At 37.0% G+C, this 14,940-nt stretch overlaps 1 protein-coding gene across 3 annotated transcripts in view; it reads left to right on the forward strand.

Moving 5' to 3' along the window:
• LOC124390770 overlaps positions 1-14,940 on the forward strand; it is a 134,863-nt gene that overhangs the window by 92,515 nt on the left and 27,408 nt on the right. For all 3 annotated transcript variants that reach the window (XM_046856770.1, XM_046856786.1, XM_046856777.1), the window contains exon 4: positions 13,920-14,125. In XM_046856770.1, coding sequence (XP_046712726.1) covers positions 13,920-14,125 — 206 coding nt within the window. The remainder of the gene's footprint in view (positions 1-13,919; positions 14,126-14,940) is intronic.

Raw genomic sequence — 14,940 nt, forward strand, 5'->3', positions numbered from 1 at the left:
ATTGTGCTACCGTTTGGAGGTGGACAGATAGCCACTCAGTGTGAGGGCCTGCTCTCGACTTTATCGAAACTACTCAGCATCTCAGAGGCCTCCTCCTTGTTGACCCGTTGACTTGTGCTGTTCCCATCCTGTCCTGAGACACTTGATTGAGAGAGAGGAGAAAGTGTGTGTGTGTGTGTGTGTGTGTGTGTGTGTGTGTGTGTGTGTGTGTGTGGGTGTGGGTGTGGGTGAACAAGCTACTTTGGGCAAGAGGACCATGTGGAAGTGCAGAGGGACACTTAGAGCAGGGAGAATGCATTCTTGGGCTAAAACAAAGTGAAGCCATTAACCAAATACCATAAAAAGATGGAAATCAATTTGTTGAGCGGTGCTGTGAGATGATGTTTTGTATGGGACAATAGACAGCTGACACAAAACCAAAGCTGACACAACATGCTATTGAGAGATGGTTAGGAAAATAATTTTGTGGTAAAACGTAAAATAAATAACAACAGCATAACCACACGATTAAACCATGCTAAAGCCCTAAAAAAAACCCTCATCATTCAATCTATTTATTAAGATGATTTGGTAATTTTTCTTTTGTCAGTTTTCTTGTATACAGTATTTAATTTATGCTAATAAATTTGAGTTTTGTATATATATATATATATATATATATATATATATATATATATATATATATATATATATATATATATATATAATATAATATTTATATTTATTTAAATATAATATGTTTTCAACTATTCTTGAGCTCATGTTTATACTGAGCAAAAATGATCTACAATAACATCTTATGAATGGCCTTGATAAAAGATAACCACAAATATAAGCATCAGCGCATCATCATGAAGGCTTATAATAGGTCTGTCTAAAGATGATGATTTTTTGTTGTTACTTCCCCTATAAGCCTTCCTATGTTCTCCATGACTGTTTGAGGAGGGAAAAAAACAAGCTTGTTCCATTTGGCTTATTTTGACAAAATGAATCACATGCTTTAAAGTGAGCAATAATCTATCTGATTAAAACGCATGCAAGTCAAGTGGAAGAGTCACTAATGGCCAACAACCTGGATTAAATTAAACATGGGAATGGAGGATTTAAATTTTGATTATATGCATCATAAGTATTTTAATTATAGAGCTTGGTCTTTTCCACCATTATTAATTGTCCAAAGCATTATGATTTATCATGGTCTTATGGTCTTGGAAAATTATTATTAATTTTCTGGATGAGTTTACCTGTGGGTGTGTACAAGACTTGGCAGAAGAGAGAGAGAGAGAAAGAGGGAGAGAGAGAGAGAGAGAGAGAGAGAGAGAGAGAGAATCATAAGACATCCCTGAGGACAGAACTAATTTTTACTTTAATCAACTCACACTTAAAAGAGCTGATTATGAATGCTGAAGTTCTTTAGGGAAATTTAGTGAAATAAAAATAACGTAGCCCTTAACATTACTTGCTTTGTTATTTATTAATGCGATTGCTCAACTGTATTGTTTGTGGGAAAATATTTTTTTGTAAATAAATAGCTGTTTACAGTGCTGTTAAATTGCATAGACTTCGCTGAAGTAGACTTGTTAGTGTAGTTGTTCATTTGACTTACTGTATATTCTGTACATGTAACTCTGCAATAATACACAAGGGAATTTTCTAGTATTGTGCTATTAATAGTTACTAGGATAAATGTCTGGATAAGAGATAGAAAACTAAGCTTTAAAAAACAGTTTTTTTTTTCCTGTCACTATTAGGCACCCTGTGAAGTGCACTGGAGGTTTGGGGCTATGATGCAGTTTTGCTAATTAACCTTTTAATATTATGATTAATGTAATGCTATAACAATATTATTTAGTGACATTAAAAATGACAGTTAATCATGTCTAGCTAGAAATTGCCAAAAACCAGAAAGAAATATCGGTGGTGTATGCAGAATGTATGTGAAACTTTAGATTTATCTAACAGCCCTATAGAAGCTGGGTTTCATTTTTTTAATACCAAAATCAGCATACAAAATAATTTGTAACAATGATTAGCATATTTTGGCTAATACTAACCAGTTAATCTAGTGATCGAAGATATCCACTCCAGCAGAGGTGGTGAAAGTACACACATCCTTCACTTACGTAGAAGTACAAATGCTCATGTTTTAAAATACTCTGGTAAAAGTTGAAGTACTGATTATACTTTTTTATTCAAGTTAAAGTAAAGAACTTTGGGCTCCAACATGTACTTAAGTAAAAGGTAGCCATTACTACTACCTGTTTTAGTGTCACGCTGATAACTGGACCCCACGTCAAATTAATAGTAGGGATGTCAATCGTCAATATAAAATATTTAATCACAATTGATAACATGATTGTCATGAGTTAACTCACGATTAACTCAATTGCACATTTCTATCTGTTCTAAATGTACCTTAAATTAATAATTGTAATGTTTTTAATACTCTAATCAACATTGGCATGGACAACTTTGGATGTTTTATGCAAATGTATGGTAATTATTAAATGAAACAATGCTCAACATAGAGCATGAAGACAAAATATTCTTTCAATTGTTTTAAAGTGATTATTGTGATTTACATTACGCAAATCAGCAGAACACCAAACGGAACATTTGCTATTTTTTTCACACAGATGAGGTGATACCGGAGAAATTTCATACGGATTACATAATTGGAGAATATTTGTTTTCTATGTGAATTGGTTCATTTAAAAGTAGACAATCGAGATCTCTACTCATATATTTATTTATTATGTCTGTAAGGCAAATATTCACTGAGATTCAGGTTGTTTTATTTATGTCTGTGAAGAGAGATGACAGAGACAATAGAAAGCACCCCTGCCTGTTTTCTTTATTTTACAAAAGCTTATTATGAGTGTATACAAATAAAAGTTTGACCTTTACAGATATGAATGATGTATTGCTCTTATCTGTACAATCAAAAAAGACTGTAATTTCATTTCATTTCGACATTATGAGGAAAAGATTCCACAAAACGCGCCGGTAAATTTGTTGACCCCAGAGAGTTAATTGCCAGATGTGTGCATCATGCTGGATTTTGGTGCTGATTTAAGATTTGGAGCATCAGTAAAACAAATGTTTACCAATGAAATTTTTTTTTTATTAAAGTTATTTACTTTTTTATATATAGTAAAGATAGGACATCATGAATAAACATGTGTTGCATTGAAGGTTTTAATTTTGCCTCTATGATATTTATTTATTTCTATTTTTTTATAAAGATTGTCAAACAGAAATGAATGTTAATAAAAATTAGTGCTGTTAAAATGTATTTGCATTAACGCGCTAATTTAGACAGCCTTAATTAATATATGAACACACAATACATTTTGTTACCTATTGAATGTATCCAGGCTGAACATCCACCCTATAGAACAAAAGCAGAGGAAAGTAATCAGGTGATCAAAAATGTCTCTGTTCCCAGTGTTTACATCGCTGACTCCCTCTGTCTGTGTGATAACCAGGAAATGATACACCAGTGGTAGATTGAAAAGGCCATGCAAAGACAAGAAATAGGTTGAATGGCTGAAAAACGGCACGCAGTGAGAAGAAAAAATATTGACATTTTACCAAATAGATTAAAACTAAAGTAATGAGTCTGGTTTGAAAATGTAAGAAGTTAAAACCACAGATATTCGTGTAAAATTTAATTTAATGAGTGACAGTGAAGTAAAGTACTGAGACCAGAAAAATCTACTTAAGTACAGTAACAAAGTATTTGTACTGTACTTCGTTACGTCCCACCTCTGAATTTCAAGGCATTGGACTTTGGATCCAGGGTTTTGGGTTAGAGTATGGCCATATCATGCTGCCACTCTTGGGCACTTGAGCAAGGCCCTTAACTTCCTATGGGTGCTCAGTTGTGGGATTGGGAATAAAGTACTCCACCGTGGACAGTCCCAAGGCTGGCTGAGAATAGAGAAGGGTGGGCATTGGGCTAGCATCCCAACCCCGTAACAAAACTGCTATGGAAATGGCAAGTAAGTGATCCGACCCTCGCTGCACAATGCGCCTTATGGAGTGGGAAGAATAAAAAATACTTGCATATTTACTATTTGGAAAAGTAGTTTTTAGGATGCTTTTGAAGTGGCATATTGTTTAATTATTATTATAGAATAATAGGAATAGGAATATTTCTCAACTATTCCTAGTCATGAAATTAAATTGCAATGTAATAATCAATGATGCATTAAAAAACCCACCAGTTGAATGTTAGTTTGATCATAAGTCAGGCTATTAAGTTGTTTTCAAGCTACAAGTAGGGAGTACTTTGTTTAAAACTACCAAGGTGCCGATTTCCGGGTGCATATCGTAAAACTTGTGATGCACTAGTAGCCAAACAGTAATCACTTTCTGTATTTCATGTTTAGGCCTATATCCATGCCTGAGATGACTCAAGACACGGGAAGCAGTTTATGCCTGTCTTGATATTTTAAAACTAGATAAGTGAACAAAATCTAAAAAGGGTGTGCTTTACAACAAAGTTATGATTAATTCATCTGTCTCTTGTGTTGCGATTTATACATAAATGTGTGGTTGTTGTGTATATGTATATGTGTGTGCATGTGTATATATATATATATATATATATATATATATATATATATATATATATATATATATATATATATATATATATATATATATATATATATATATATATATATAGAGAGAGAGAGAGAGAGAGAGAGAGAGAGAGAGAGAGAGAGAGAATTACTATTTATTTTTTGTTGTAAATGTGTTTCTACATTCTAAAAGCATTGTTTACTCTGAACATTGCATAGGTGTATGTATAAACTTTGCAACTATTATATCGTTGGTATAGATTTCAAGTTGTGACCTATGGCTATGTTGTAACCGAAATTGAACTTAGACTATGACAGACTGTTCAGTTTGTGCAACTGGTTGCATGTATAAATATCTTTGTCACTTATTACTTCTTATCCAATCAGGTGTAAATGGCATTCATTATCAAGACAAATCTTAGGTAACGACAACTTACAGCGTGAGTGTTTTTGCAAAGAACAGTCGGGAAAATAGACAGAATAAAACAGTTTGTGTGTGGGCAGCTGGTGCACTGACCAAAGGCAACCTACGCCTACAACACACACACACACACACACACACACACACACACACACACACACACACACACACACACACTCCTTGCCTCTCATCTCACTGTTAGCAGTCTGTTATTTTTTTACCACAGCTGAAGGTTGTGTAACAGCTCTGCACTCTTGATAAGCACAGTGGGTGCCAAACATCGCTCATTGACATGTATTAATTAATTTTGTGTCTGATGGATCTGTCCTGTGCCATTTGTTGCGAGGGCATTCCTTTTTAATTAAAAAAAAAAAGGCCCCACGCTTACATGTGTGACTAATATGAGTTTCACATCGACCTTGTGCAAGAGTTGTTCCGTTCAGTAAACGAGGATTATTTTATTTTTATTTATTTATTCTTTTTTCTCTTTTTTTTCCCCTTATGTAGGTTTTGTGTTAGGGTCAGTTGATTATCACAAACCAATTTCTGTTTAGTGTCTACTTTCAACCATGCACTTTGCTTTTGCACTCAGCCACTAAGTGCTAATAATACATGGAGAGTATAATTACCATCTGAAACCCAGCACTCCTAGCATTTCCTTTTGTAAATGTGACACACTCCAACATTCTTCCTATTGATCACGACTCCTGCTTCCCAGGCTTAACATAACCATTTCTCTTTTATTGCTGTATTAATGATCAGACAGACAGGAGAGAATTTTCAAGGCGCCTGGCCGCTTTGTGATTGATCATGAGAGATATTGCCGTGCCCAGGACAAAGGGTCTCCCAGCTTTCATTATCTGAATTGAGTAACTTATCCGATTACGGAGGTTCACTCGATTGCCGAGCGCTATCTGCCGTTAATTTAAAAGGCAGGGGGAACAGAAGAGGGGTTTGCAATACGCCTATCGCCTCCTGTCTCTGCTGCAGGCTGACATTTGGTGGATATGTGCTGAGCAGATTTGTTTGGGGTGGCACTGTTGACCCGGATTGGGTTCGATGTGTGTTGAAAATGAAAGTGAGAGAATGAAAGTCCCTGAAGTAGTGCATGCACGAAGCTAGAGGCAGATGAATAGATGGACCCAGTGTAGCCAATGAAGACAGGTGGCAATAATCCTGCTAAGAGGCAGACGTGAAAGTGCTCATACAAAACCAATTTCGGTCACACCCCCATTTGTCAAAAGCTCATCAGAGTGAGGGGTGAGAGCACTGAGGCCACATGGCCTCTGGATTGCTCTGTACCTGATTGCCTTGTCAGGATGTGCTTATCCACCTGGGATTGACACAACACATACAATCACGTACCGAGCTGAAGTATTATAACGTGGCTGCTATTGCTATACTGGCATGCTCTTCAGAAACTCTGTGCTTCTACAATTCCTCTTTAGCCTGTAGCTTGCTCTAAAATAGAAGTCACACGAAGCTTTATCACCCTCTATTATCAGGGAAATAAAATTGCTACCTGCTAGAATTCAAGTTTTACGAATATGTAATACTGAAAAGGTAGTGCCATTCTAAACAACTTTAGGAAGCTAAAGCACATGGTGTCCGCTTTTGCAGCTCATGCTAAAGTGCTTCCACTTATCTCCTCCAGACCTCTCGGTGTGTTTACCTCGTTCTCCCCTACTGTGACAGACCTAGAGTAAAGAGGACGGAGCGATGGATGAACAGACTGAGGGAAGGAGGCTTTAATGAAAGAGTAGATTTCAGTCAGCCTGCTGGTTCTCATCAATCAGCCGGCGCACTTTGGAAGCGTAATCCAAGGGAGGGGGCGAAAGGCATCAGGCTTTTAATCTCTATTAGTTAATGGACTCTCCTCTCGGGCAACAGGAACTTTAGCCTGCTCGTCTGCAAACACAGCGCGACACAAAAAAACGAGTCCCTCTGTTTCATTCTGGCCAAACCCTCCAAATAGCAGCAATGCTGTGGCTAAATAAATGCTCTCAGATTAGTCACTGGGTTGTAAAAACCTCTCTTTTTTCCATAAACATTTTACTCTTTCAGGATATATTTAAGTCAATTAGTTTTTATGTACAATTTCTGGAACATTTTTTCACATCACCAAAGGGAGGAGGTCAGCATTTGTGGAGTGGCATTGCACAGCATGGCCTGTTAAATTAATTTTATTGCTGTTTTATTTTTGAGCACAGTTTTTTTTTTAGATGTGTTTTACAGAAAGATTCCAAACTTTGCAGTAAATTTGCATCCCTGTGAGACTTTGCAGATGCACAGAGCCACATCCATTTCATTCAATTATAAATTAAGTTGACTAACGAACCATGGCTCATTATGGGAGGCAATTGCTCAGAATCGTCTTTTGACCAACAAAAAAAAAGGAAAATAAAAGCACATCAGTGACTGAATCAGACGATTGAAACGATCTAGAGAAATATTCTATAAAATTAGAAGCCCTTAACTCAGTCCCACAAACGCCCTAGCATCTATAATATATTTAGAACACTATATAGGAACAAATACACATTCACATCTAAAAGCAGTTGAACATGGCCACCTACTGATATGCTTCTGGGAGGTGAAACAAAACCAGAGAACATAGAGGAAATACACATGGACACATGGAGAAAATGTAACCTGAGATCAGGGTCAAACCATGAAACTTGGAGGTGTGAGGCAACAATGCAACCTGGTTTCCCACCCAGTCACACTTACTGCATGTTTCTATGCTTATAAAGAAAAAATCATTTTATTTTTCCTTGTACCACTTTTTTTGGTCAGGCTTAATGGTTTCATCTTCCCTTCCTGCTTCCTTCAAAAACATCTCCCTTAAACAAAGTCCCTCAGCATATAGTCTTCAGGCCTTTTATTTGGTCATGCCAGACTATGCTAATGCTATGCTTACAGCAGCATCTGCTTAGACCTCCCACTCTAAAGAAGCCATTTATGCAAAACCAGGGCAGAAGAAAGAGAAAAACGCTTTGTTTTTCCTTCTTCCAAATTTCTCACTAAAACCCATCATCCTTCTTCTCCAAGACACTTCTCTCTTCCCCCCCATGAAAGTAATTTAGGCTCCACTTGTTAAAGATAAACGTGTAGATTTAATCTGCAGTTGTGGGATCCTCTGAGAAAAACATTACATTCTTGCAATTTTTCCAACTCTCCTAATCTTTCCAAGGCCTACTTGTGGACAGTTTGAGTCTTAGTGTGGATAAAAACTGCACCACGTCTCTGCACCAGCAAGTGTGTCTGCATATACTGTATATTTACATAAATTCAGAAAAGAATTTATAATGCACATGTACCTCATCCACCAGACAAAAAGTACATCTGGAAAAACAAAAAACTCAGAACAAAACTAGAAAATGTATTTGGGCTAACCAAATGCTCATTAATAATGATTGCACCGGTGTACACAGTGTCCTACTTCTTGGATCTTGGGGTTTAAATAATCCCAGCAGACCTCTTGCCAGCATATTGATTGATTGGAGAGGCCCCTAAAGGTCATATTCATAAAACATTAGGTAGTGATAAACACATTGCTGTCTGCAATTGTTAACCACTAGTTAATATATTGGGGCAGTTGTTAGATGGTGTTTTCTTGGTCTGGTTACTTAGTACTAGATTTTTTAAGTTTTCGAGTGCATGTTTCTAAATAAAGTTTTACTTAATACTTTTCTTTTCTTCTTTTTTTCTTTAACAAAAACAGGTTTCTGTTGAATTTTTTTAATCATTCAAAATATGATTTCACAAACATGTTCAAAAAATGTAATGGGGTCATGCATCTAAAGCTGATGGAGGCATTAGCTCATGTTTAACCATTGCTTATTAAGAGAGATAATTTAATGCTATATATAGTTGTTGTGAACGCATCATATATTACACGAACAGAGCGATTAATTGGGGTCTCTGAGCTCTCCATGTACAGCAACTCTGTGATGTGCCTTCACTTAATCAAATTATACTTTGCAGCTTATTATTAGCTTTTACCTTTTTTGACTGTTAAGTTGACTGTAATACTTGCTGCATGTTGTAGTTAGTTTGTAACATTCTGTCTGATTTGCTTTTCTTCCACCAGCTTGTCTTGCAACCTTAGGTGCAAACAAGTTCATCCAGATACACTTTACTAATCTCCTTGCTGTACTGCTTTTGACTCACTTGATGAAACAAGCTATTATGGGATCTTCTTTATTAAAGTGCTTTCGTCTTCAATATTCCAAATGCACGTTCAAGGCTGCCTGCATTTTCAGAGAACAAGAAAAATAGGTGAAAAAAGCCCCTTTCTTTTTCTTTTCTTTCTTGGCTCAATAATGTAGCTGCTTTCCTCAGAGTCTAACAAGATAATTAGATTTCCTGGGTATATGTGATGACCCTCTTTGTGATGCTTTTAACCTGACCAGAGTCGCCTTGGCCTTTGTAGGGCCTTCATTTTTAAATATAAATATAGCAGGGGCCTGCTGAAGGACTGGGTAGAGGAGGCTTCCAGGAACAGCACTGTTTCCATTCGGCTCGGCACATGGCCATTAAAAAAACTTTTAACCAGCCCCTGTTATCTCTCCCCTGATTATTTAAGACTTGGAGACTGACCTCCTCTTCACATCCTTATCTTCCTCTCCCTGCTTGTCTCCTCCTTTAGCGTTTTCCATCAGAAGACAGAGCGACATTGTTCGACAACACGTCCGTCCTCCAGAGTTTTTACCTTGGGAGTCGAGCCCATTATCTAGTGAGATGGAAAAGTATGTTACTTTTAACAAAGCAATATCTCTTGCGCTTGTGTCTATTCAGCAAGGAGACAACAGCGGAAATTGGTCCGATAAGCTTGGAGACGCTCGCGATTGTGCCGTTTCATTTATTTATTTATTTGTTTGGTTGTTTATTTATTTATTTGTTTGAAATTCCGTTCGCTTTTGCTTTCATTCCAGTAGAATGGGGCGAACTGAAAGGCATTCATTAAGTAAACCAGCTGTGCAATATCAAAGCAGAAAAATAATCTCTTATGATCTTTTTTTTTTCTAATATCTGATTATCTCGGTCTATGCGTATTTACAGAGGGCTAAACTCTATGGCCAGCAATAGTCATATTATATGGGCATAAATTACATTAATGTTGGCCCCATATGTTACTGCTCCTAACTGTTCAAACCGCTGATGATGCATTATTGGGGAGAAAACTGTGTGGGGTCCACTTGCACAAGTCCATCTCTTTTCTTTTCAAGATACTAATGCCACTGATCTTTGACCTCTGGTCCATAAGAGTCCATAAAGAAGACAAAAGGGGCCAATGTGTATCTAATTACTTGCACGATAAGTATCAAGCTCCATCTGTTTTTAAAATGTGTTTTCTTTGGCTAGGAGAATTCTCATAGGACCACATAGCACTCTCAGAGAGGATTCCTTAGAAATATGCACTCCTCATGAGGAAGAAAAAAAACACCTCGCCAAGAACCTTGAACAACCACACATTTAAGAAAGCCAATAAAGACAAGTCTACACAAGCAGAAAACCTATAAGTACTCCAGTCTAGGGAACAAACTGTGATATGGAGGGATTGAATTTGGGCCTGCTTTTTAAATTCCAGTAGAGTAGAGAGATCAAAATCACCAAAATCAGAAGTCTAGATAAAAGGGATTAGTGAGCGTAACGGTCCAAAGAGCCCCATATCCTTTTAAGTGGCCCCATTGTCAGTGTGTAAATATTTTCTTGAAATGTACCCAATACACAGAGTCCATTGAAATCGGTGGCTTGTCATTAAATCTCGCTTACATGGCAAATTGAATTCCTATTACCTATGCAGCACTAAAAACCGGACATTCCGTGCTATTAATAGTTGAACTTTCATCCACTAGCCAATTTATTTGCTGCTCAAGTGTATTTAAAGCCAATGTTGGCCCTTAAAAAAAAATTCCATGAGAAATGTAGGCGGGCAGCCCTGATGTAAAGTGTATTTAGTGTCTGCGCTGAGATGAAGAGAGCTTGTTTGGATAAGGAATGGGGGTTGGTGTAGATAAACATAGTACTTAGGAACCAATCAAAAACTGAGAAGGGCATTCAGGAAGTACAAGTGGGTTTTGGGACAGGCCTAAAACCCAGGGAGCATCTTTTCCTAGAAGAACAGCTTAACTGTTGTTTTGGTCCATTTATGTCTGTTTTGTTTTGATGTGTGGATTTTGACATGCTATAGAGAATAACTGTGCCCCTTGCTGTGTGGACACACAAAAGTCTTCATGAATGCATATTCAAACACGTGCAAACACTGTGGGAATTTTTGGTAATTGTTGTATGTTAAGTCAATTGTTGATGCTTCAGCTTTTAAATTATTAGATCTTTTATGCACTTATTTGAGTCATGTGAACTTCACATGAAGACACATGATTAGCATTTGAAATGTATGCCTTTTTCCCCATCGATTTGTTTACTTTCACACATTTCCCCCATGCATGGCATGTGCTTTTGTAGCTTTATTCTTTTTGCATTTAATCAATCATTTCGATATAGGGCATGTTGTTTAATTCTTTTACGTGATTTTCTCACATCACTAAGTATTTTTTACATGTGCTCACAATGATCTTAAAGTAAACATGTGGAATAATGCACACAGTCAAGTAACAGGATCCCTCTTGTTTACATACAGTAAAACACATTGCATGCACTGTATTCCATGAGTGTGTGACCTGGTGATCTGAAACCATGAAACTTTCACCATAAAGAAATAATTATCTTCCTTCAAAAAAATACAAACAAAACAGTGTATTAATGCTTATAGACATGCACACTAGTCATAAAGCATGTTCTTATTTTTAAATCAGAAAACTGCACCTACTAAGGGTTGGTTGGTATATAATTTATATTTTTTTATGATTTCATTTCTTGTGATTTTCCTTTTTAAGAAATTATCCATAAGTAGGTTCCTGCTTGCTCTCTGGAAAACTAATAAGCTTCATGTGGAAATAAAAGCAGGCAACATTTCGAGAGTGTCTGAGTTGGGTCCTATCAACCCCTTTCTCTCTCTCTCTCTCTCTCTCTCTCTCTCTCTCTCTCTCTCTCTCTCTTTCTCTCTTTGTTTCTGGCTGAAGAGCACAGCCTGACAGCGGTCTGAGTAATGAAGACAGATGTGGCCTGCTATCAGGAAGCCACTTACTGTGGTTTGATGTAACCTTAAACATTGCGGATGGCTTGATGGCGGTCGCCGCAAAGAATCTAATTAATGAATAGTGAATCTAAAGAGGGTTATGCACTGTGCATTTGTACATGAAACCCAGGCGCTAATTAAAATATGTTCAAATATCATGCCACAACTTTAAAGCCTGTGATTTTTGTTTTCTGTCCAGCCACAGGTCTTAATGCCCTTCATCCAAAAAAACCTGAACACTGAACAGCTAATCTTTATTAACACTGTGTTAACTCTTAGCTATAATTGCAGGTCTAAAGCATTAAGCGTTTATATAATCCCGAGCCACATTTCTTTCTACACATTTTAATAGCTTCTAATTTTGCATTAAAACTGTTCACCTGTAAGTTGAGTCAGGTATATCAGAAATGAAACACCTCAGGGGTGTACTGATAAAGAACACACACTCAGCTTCATCCACACTTACACTTACACACACATACACACTACAAACACACCTACAGACCTGCCTAACCTGCCCTGCTTTTATAATCCCCTCTGGTGCTAGAGCTGATGTTAAGTGGAGACCTGTATGTGTTGTAACAACAGAGCACTCTACGCCTGAAGGGAGAAAAGAGAGAGAGAGCAAGAGAGAGGGAGCGAGAGAGAGTAATTTAAAAGAACAGGTGTGAAGCTGCTCTCATCAGAGGAGTGTTTGGACCTCACAAAGGGGCCTTTGTTCATTTTTTTTTTCCCAATCAAAAAACCTAATGACTTGGCCTAAGAACAAAAAAGCAGTATTTGAAACATGGGTTAAAGACGCAGATTCTGTGCAGGACCTGGTGAAACATAAAACTTAAAACGTAAAACTTGATGCCTTTCGAAAGCATTGGCATCAAAACTTACAGTATAGGAATGTTTAAGAAATGAAGGCAGCTTTATCGAATGTTATATGAATTCAATTATAAAAACATGTTATGACAACCACACTATACAAGGTATCATATGCTTTCACAACATTTCATGCTACCTGCCAAATGTATATGAATTTCCATGAATCAGGCTATAAATCAGACAAATTCTTCTTCAGGTATGTGTTTTACCATCAGCAACCAACCAGAGCTACAATCTAGCATAAAATAAACATTTCATCTATTTGGTACAAAACCTGTCTGTCAGTTAAATCAAAGTTTAATTACAGCATTTACAATTGTTTATTCACTATATTGACAAAAGTATTGGGGAACCTGACTTTTTCAGCCATATATGTTTCTCTCGAGCGAGCTCCAAAAAGATATAATTTATATGGGTTGGAGTGGAAGCAGAACCTTCAGGTTCTTTAGTTTCCATCTACATCCCAAATCAACTTGATGAATGTACTGTATATTTACTATTTGCTAGATATGATAGATTTATGGAAAGGAATTAAAAGTAGCTGTGAACCCTTTTAATGTCTAAATCTAGGGACTGTTTCAATCTGTGTAGTCATCTGTCACCACCTAGATGCATTAATCTACACTCTGGGCTACAATGAGATCAACTCTAGCATTGCTTCTTCAAACCATTTTGTGTATTTTTCTTATAAACATTGGTGGTACTTAAGCAAATAATGTCAGAAATGTAATACTATACTCAAATTGGTTCATCTTTAAAAGAAATACCATGAATCTATGGTTTAGAAAGTCTATTACAAAAAGTTTTTTACTGGTTTTCCACCAGTCTGTGGAAGTTTAGTTGCATTAACCATGGAGTGTTCACCCTTTGTGTTCTCAATCTGTTTTTTCAGTACCAGCAGCAGAAAGTTACATCATGGCAGGTCGTGGTGTCTCATTGGCGTGTGTGGCCCATGGTGGTGGTGGTAATGGTGTTGGTGGCCCTGGTTCCCTATGCTGTGTACCACATGCTGACAGCCTTCAACAACCCTTCTCCACATATGTTTTTCAAAATGGCTGCCATCTGCTTTGGAATCCTTTCTGAAATCCTGCTGCTCAGGTGAGTGGTGATAATCGTAGCCTTCCTAGTGACGATTCAGTTTCACTGTGGAGAAGAAATTGGAATAATGGCGAGTTAAGAAATCCAAATGCATTAATCAAAATGTATTCAACAAAGTAAAAAAAAGTGATTCAATGTATTGATATATAATTCAAACCTGTATTCATATACATTTAGTTCTAGAAGTATATAAAATAGAGTAAAATTCAAAGAGTAGTATAGATACAAATTACAGTCAAATAAAGAAAAATGTACATGCTAGAACTGTGAATATTCACGCTATTGGCGTTGGTGTGATATGGGTGTAAAATGTACAAATGTGCAAACAATCTGTTTAGAAGCTAATTAATGAGCATTACTGAATTCTATGAATAAAGCTAAATGTGCAAAATGGGACATGACAGCTACACAATGTGCAAAAAGGGTACAAATGCCTGTTTAATAGTAAGAAACCGACTGGGTCTCTTTTACAGCAAGCCACCTAAATGGGGGTAAAGCCCCAGGGTTGAGTAAAGAAGCCTTGTTCCCTGCTAGACCTGTTTGAGTGAAAGGGAGGGGGGTCGGGCGATCTAAAATTAATTTGGTGGTTGGGGGCTTTGTGGTTGCCAGTAGGTATGCACATCTGTGGCTGTCTAATTGCAGAGATGACAATAAACCATGTGACTCACACCATCCACAAGCATCCACCACACTGCTCCATCATAGAGAGAGAGAGAGAGAGAGAGAGAGAGAGAGAGAGAGAGAGAGAGAGAGCTTGATTGATTGAGTAATCCTTTTATATATGAACTTTTAATCAGAATCCATGATTTGTCTGA

The sequence above is a fragment of the Silurus meridionalis genome, chromosome 1 (genome assembly GCF_014805685.1).
Source record: "Silurus meridionalis isolate SWU-2019-XX chromosome 1, ASM1480568v1, whole genome shotgun sequence".
In the NCBI taxonomy this organism is placed as follows: domain Eukaryota; kingdom Metazoa; phylum Chordata; class Actinopteri; order Siluriformes; family Siluridae; genus Silurus; species Silurus meridionalis.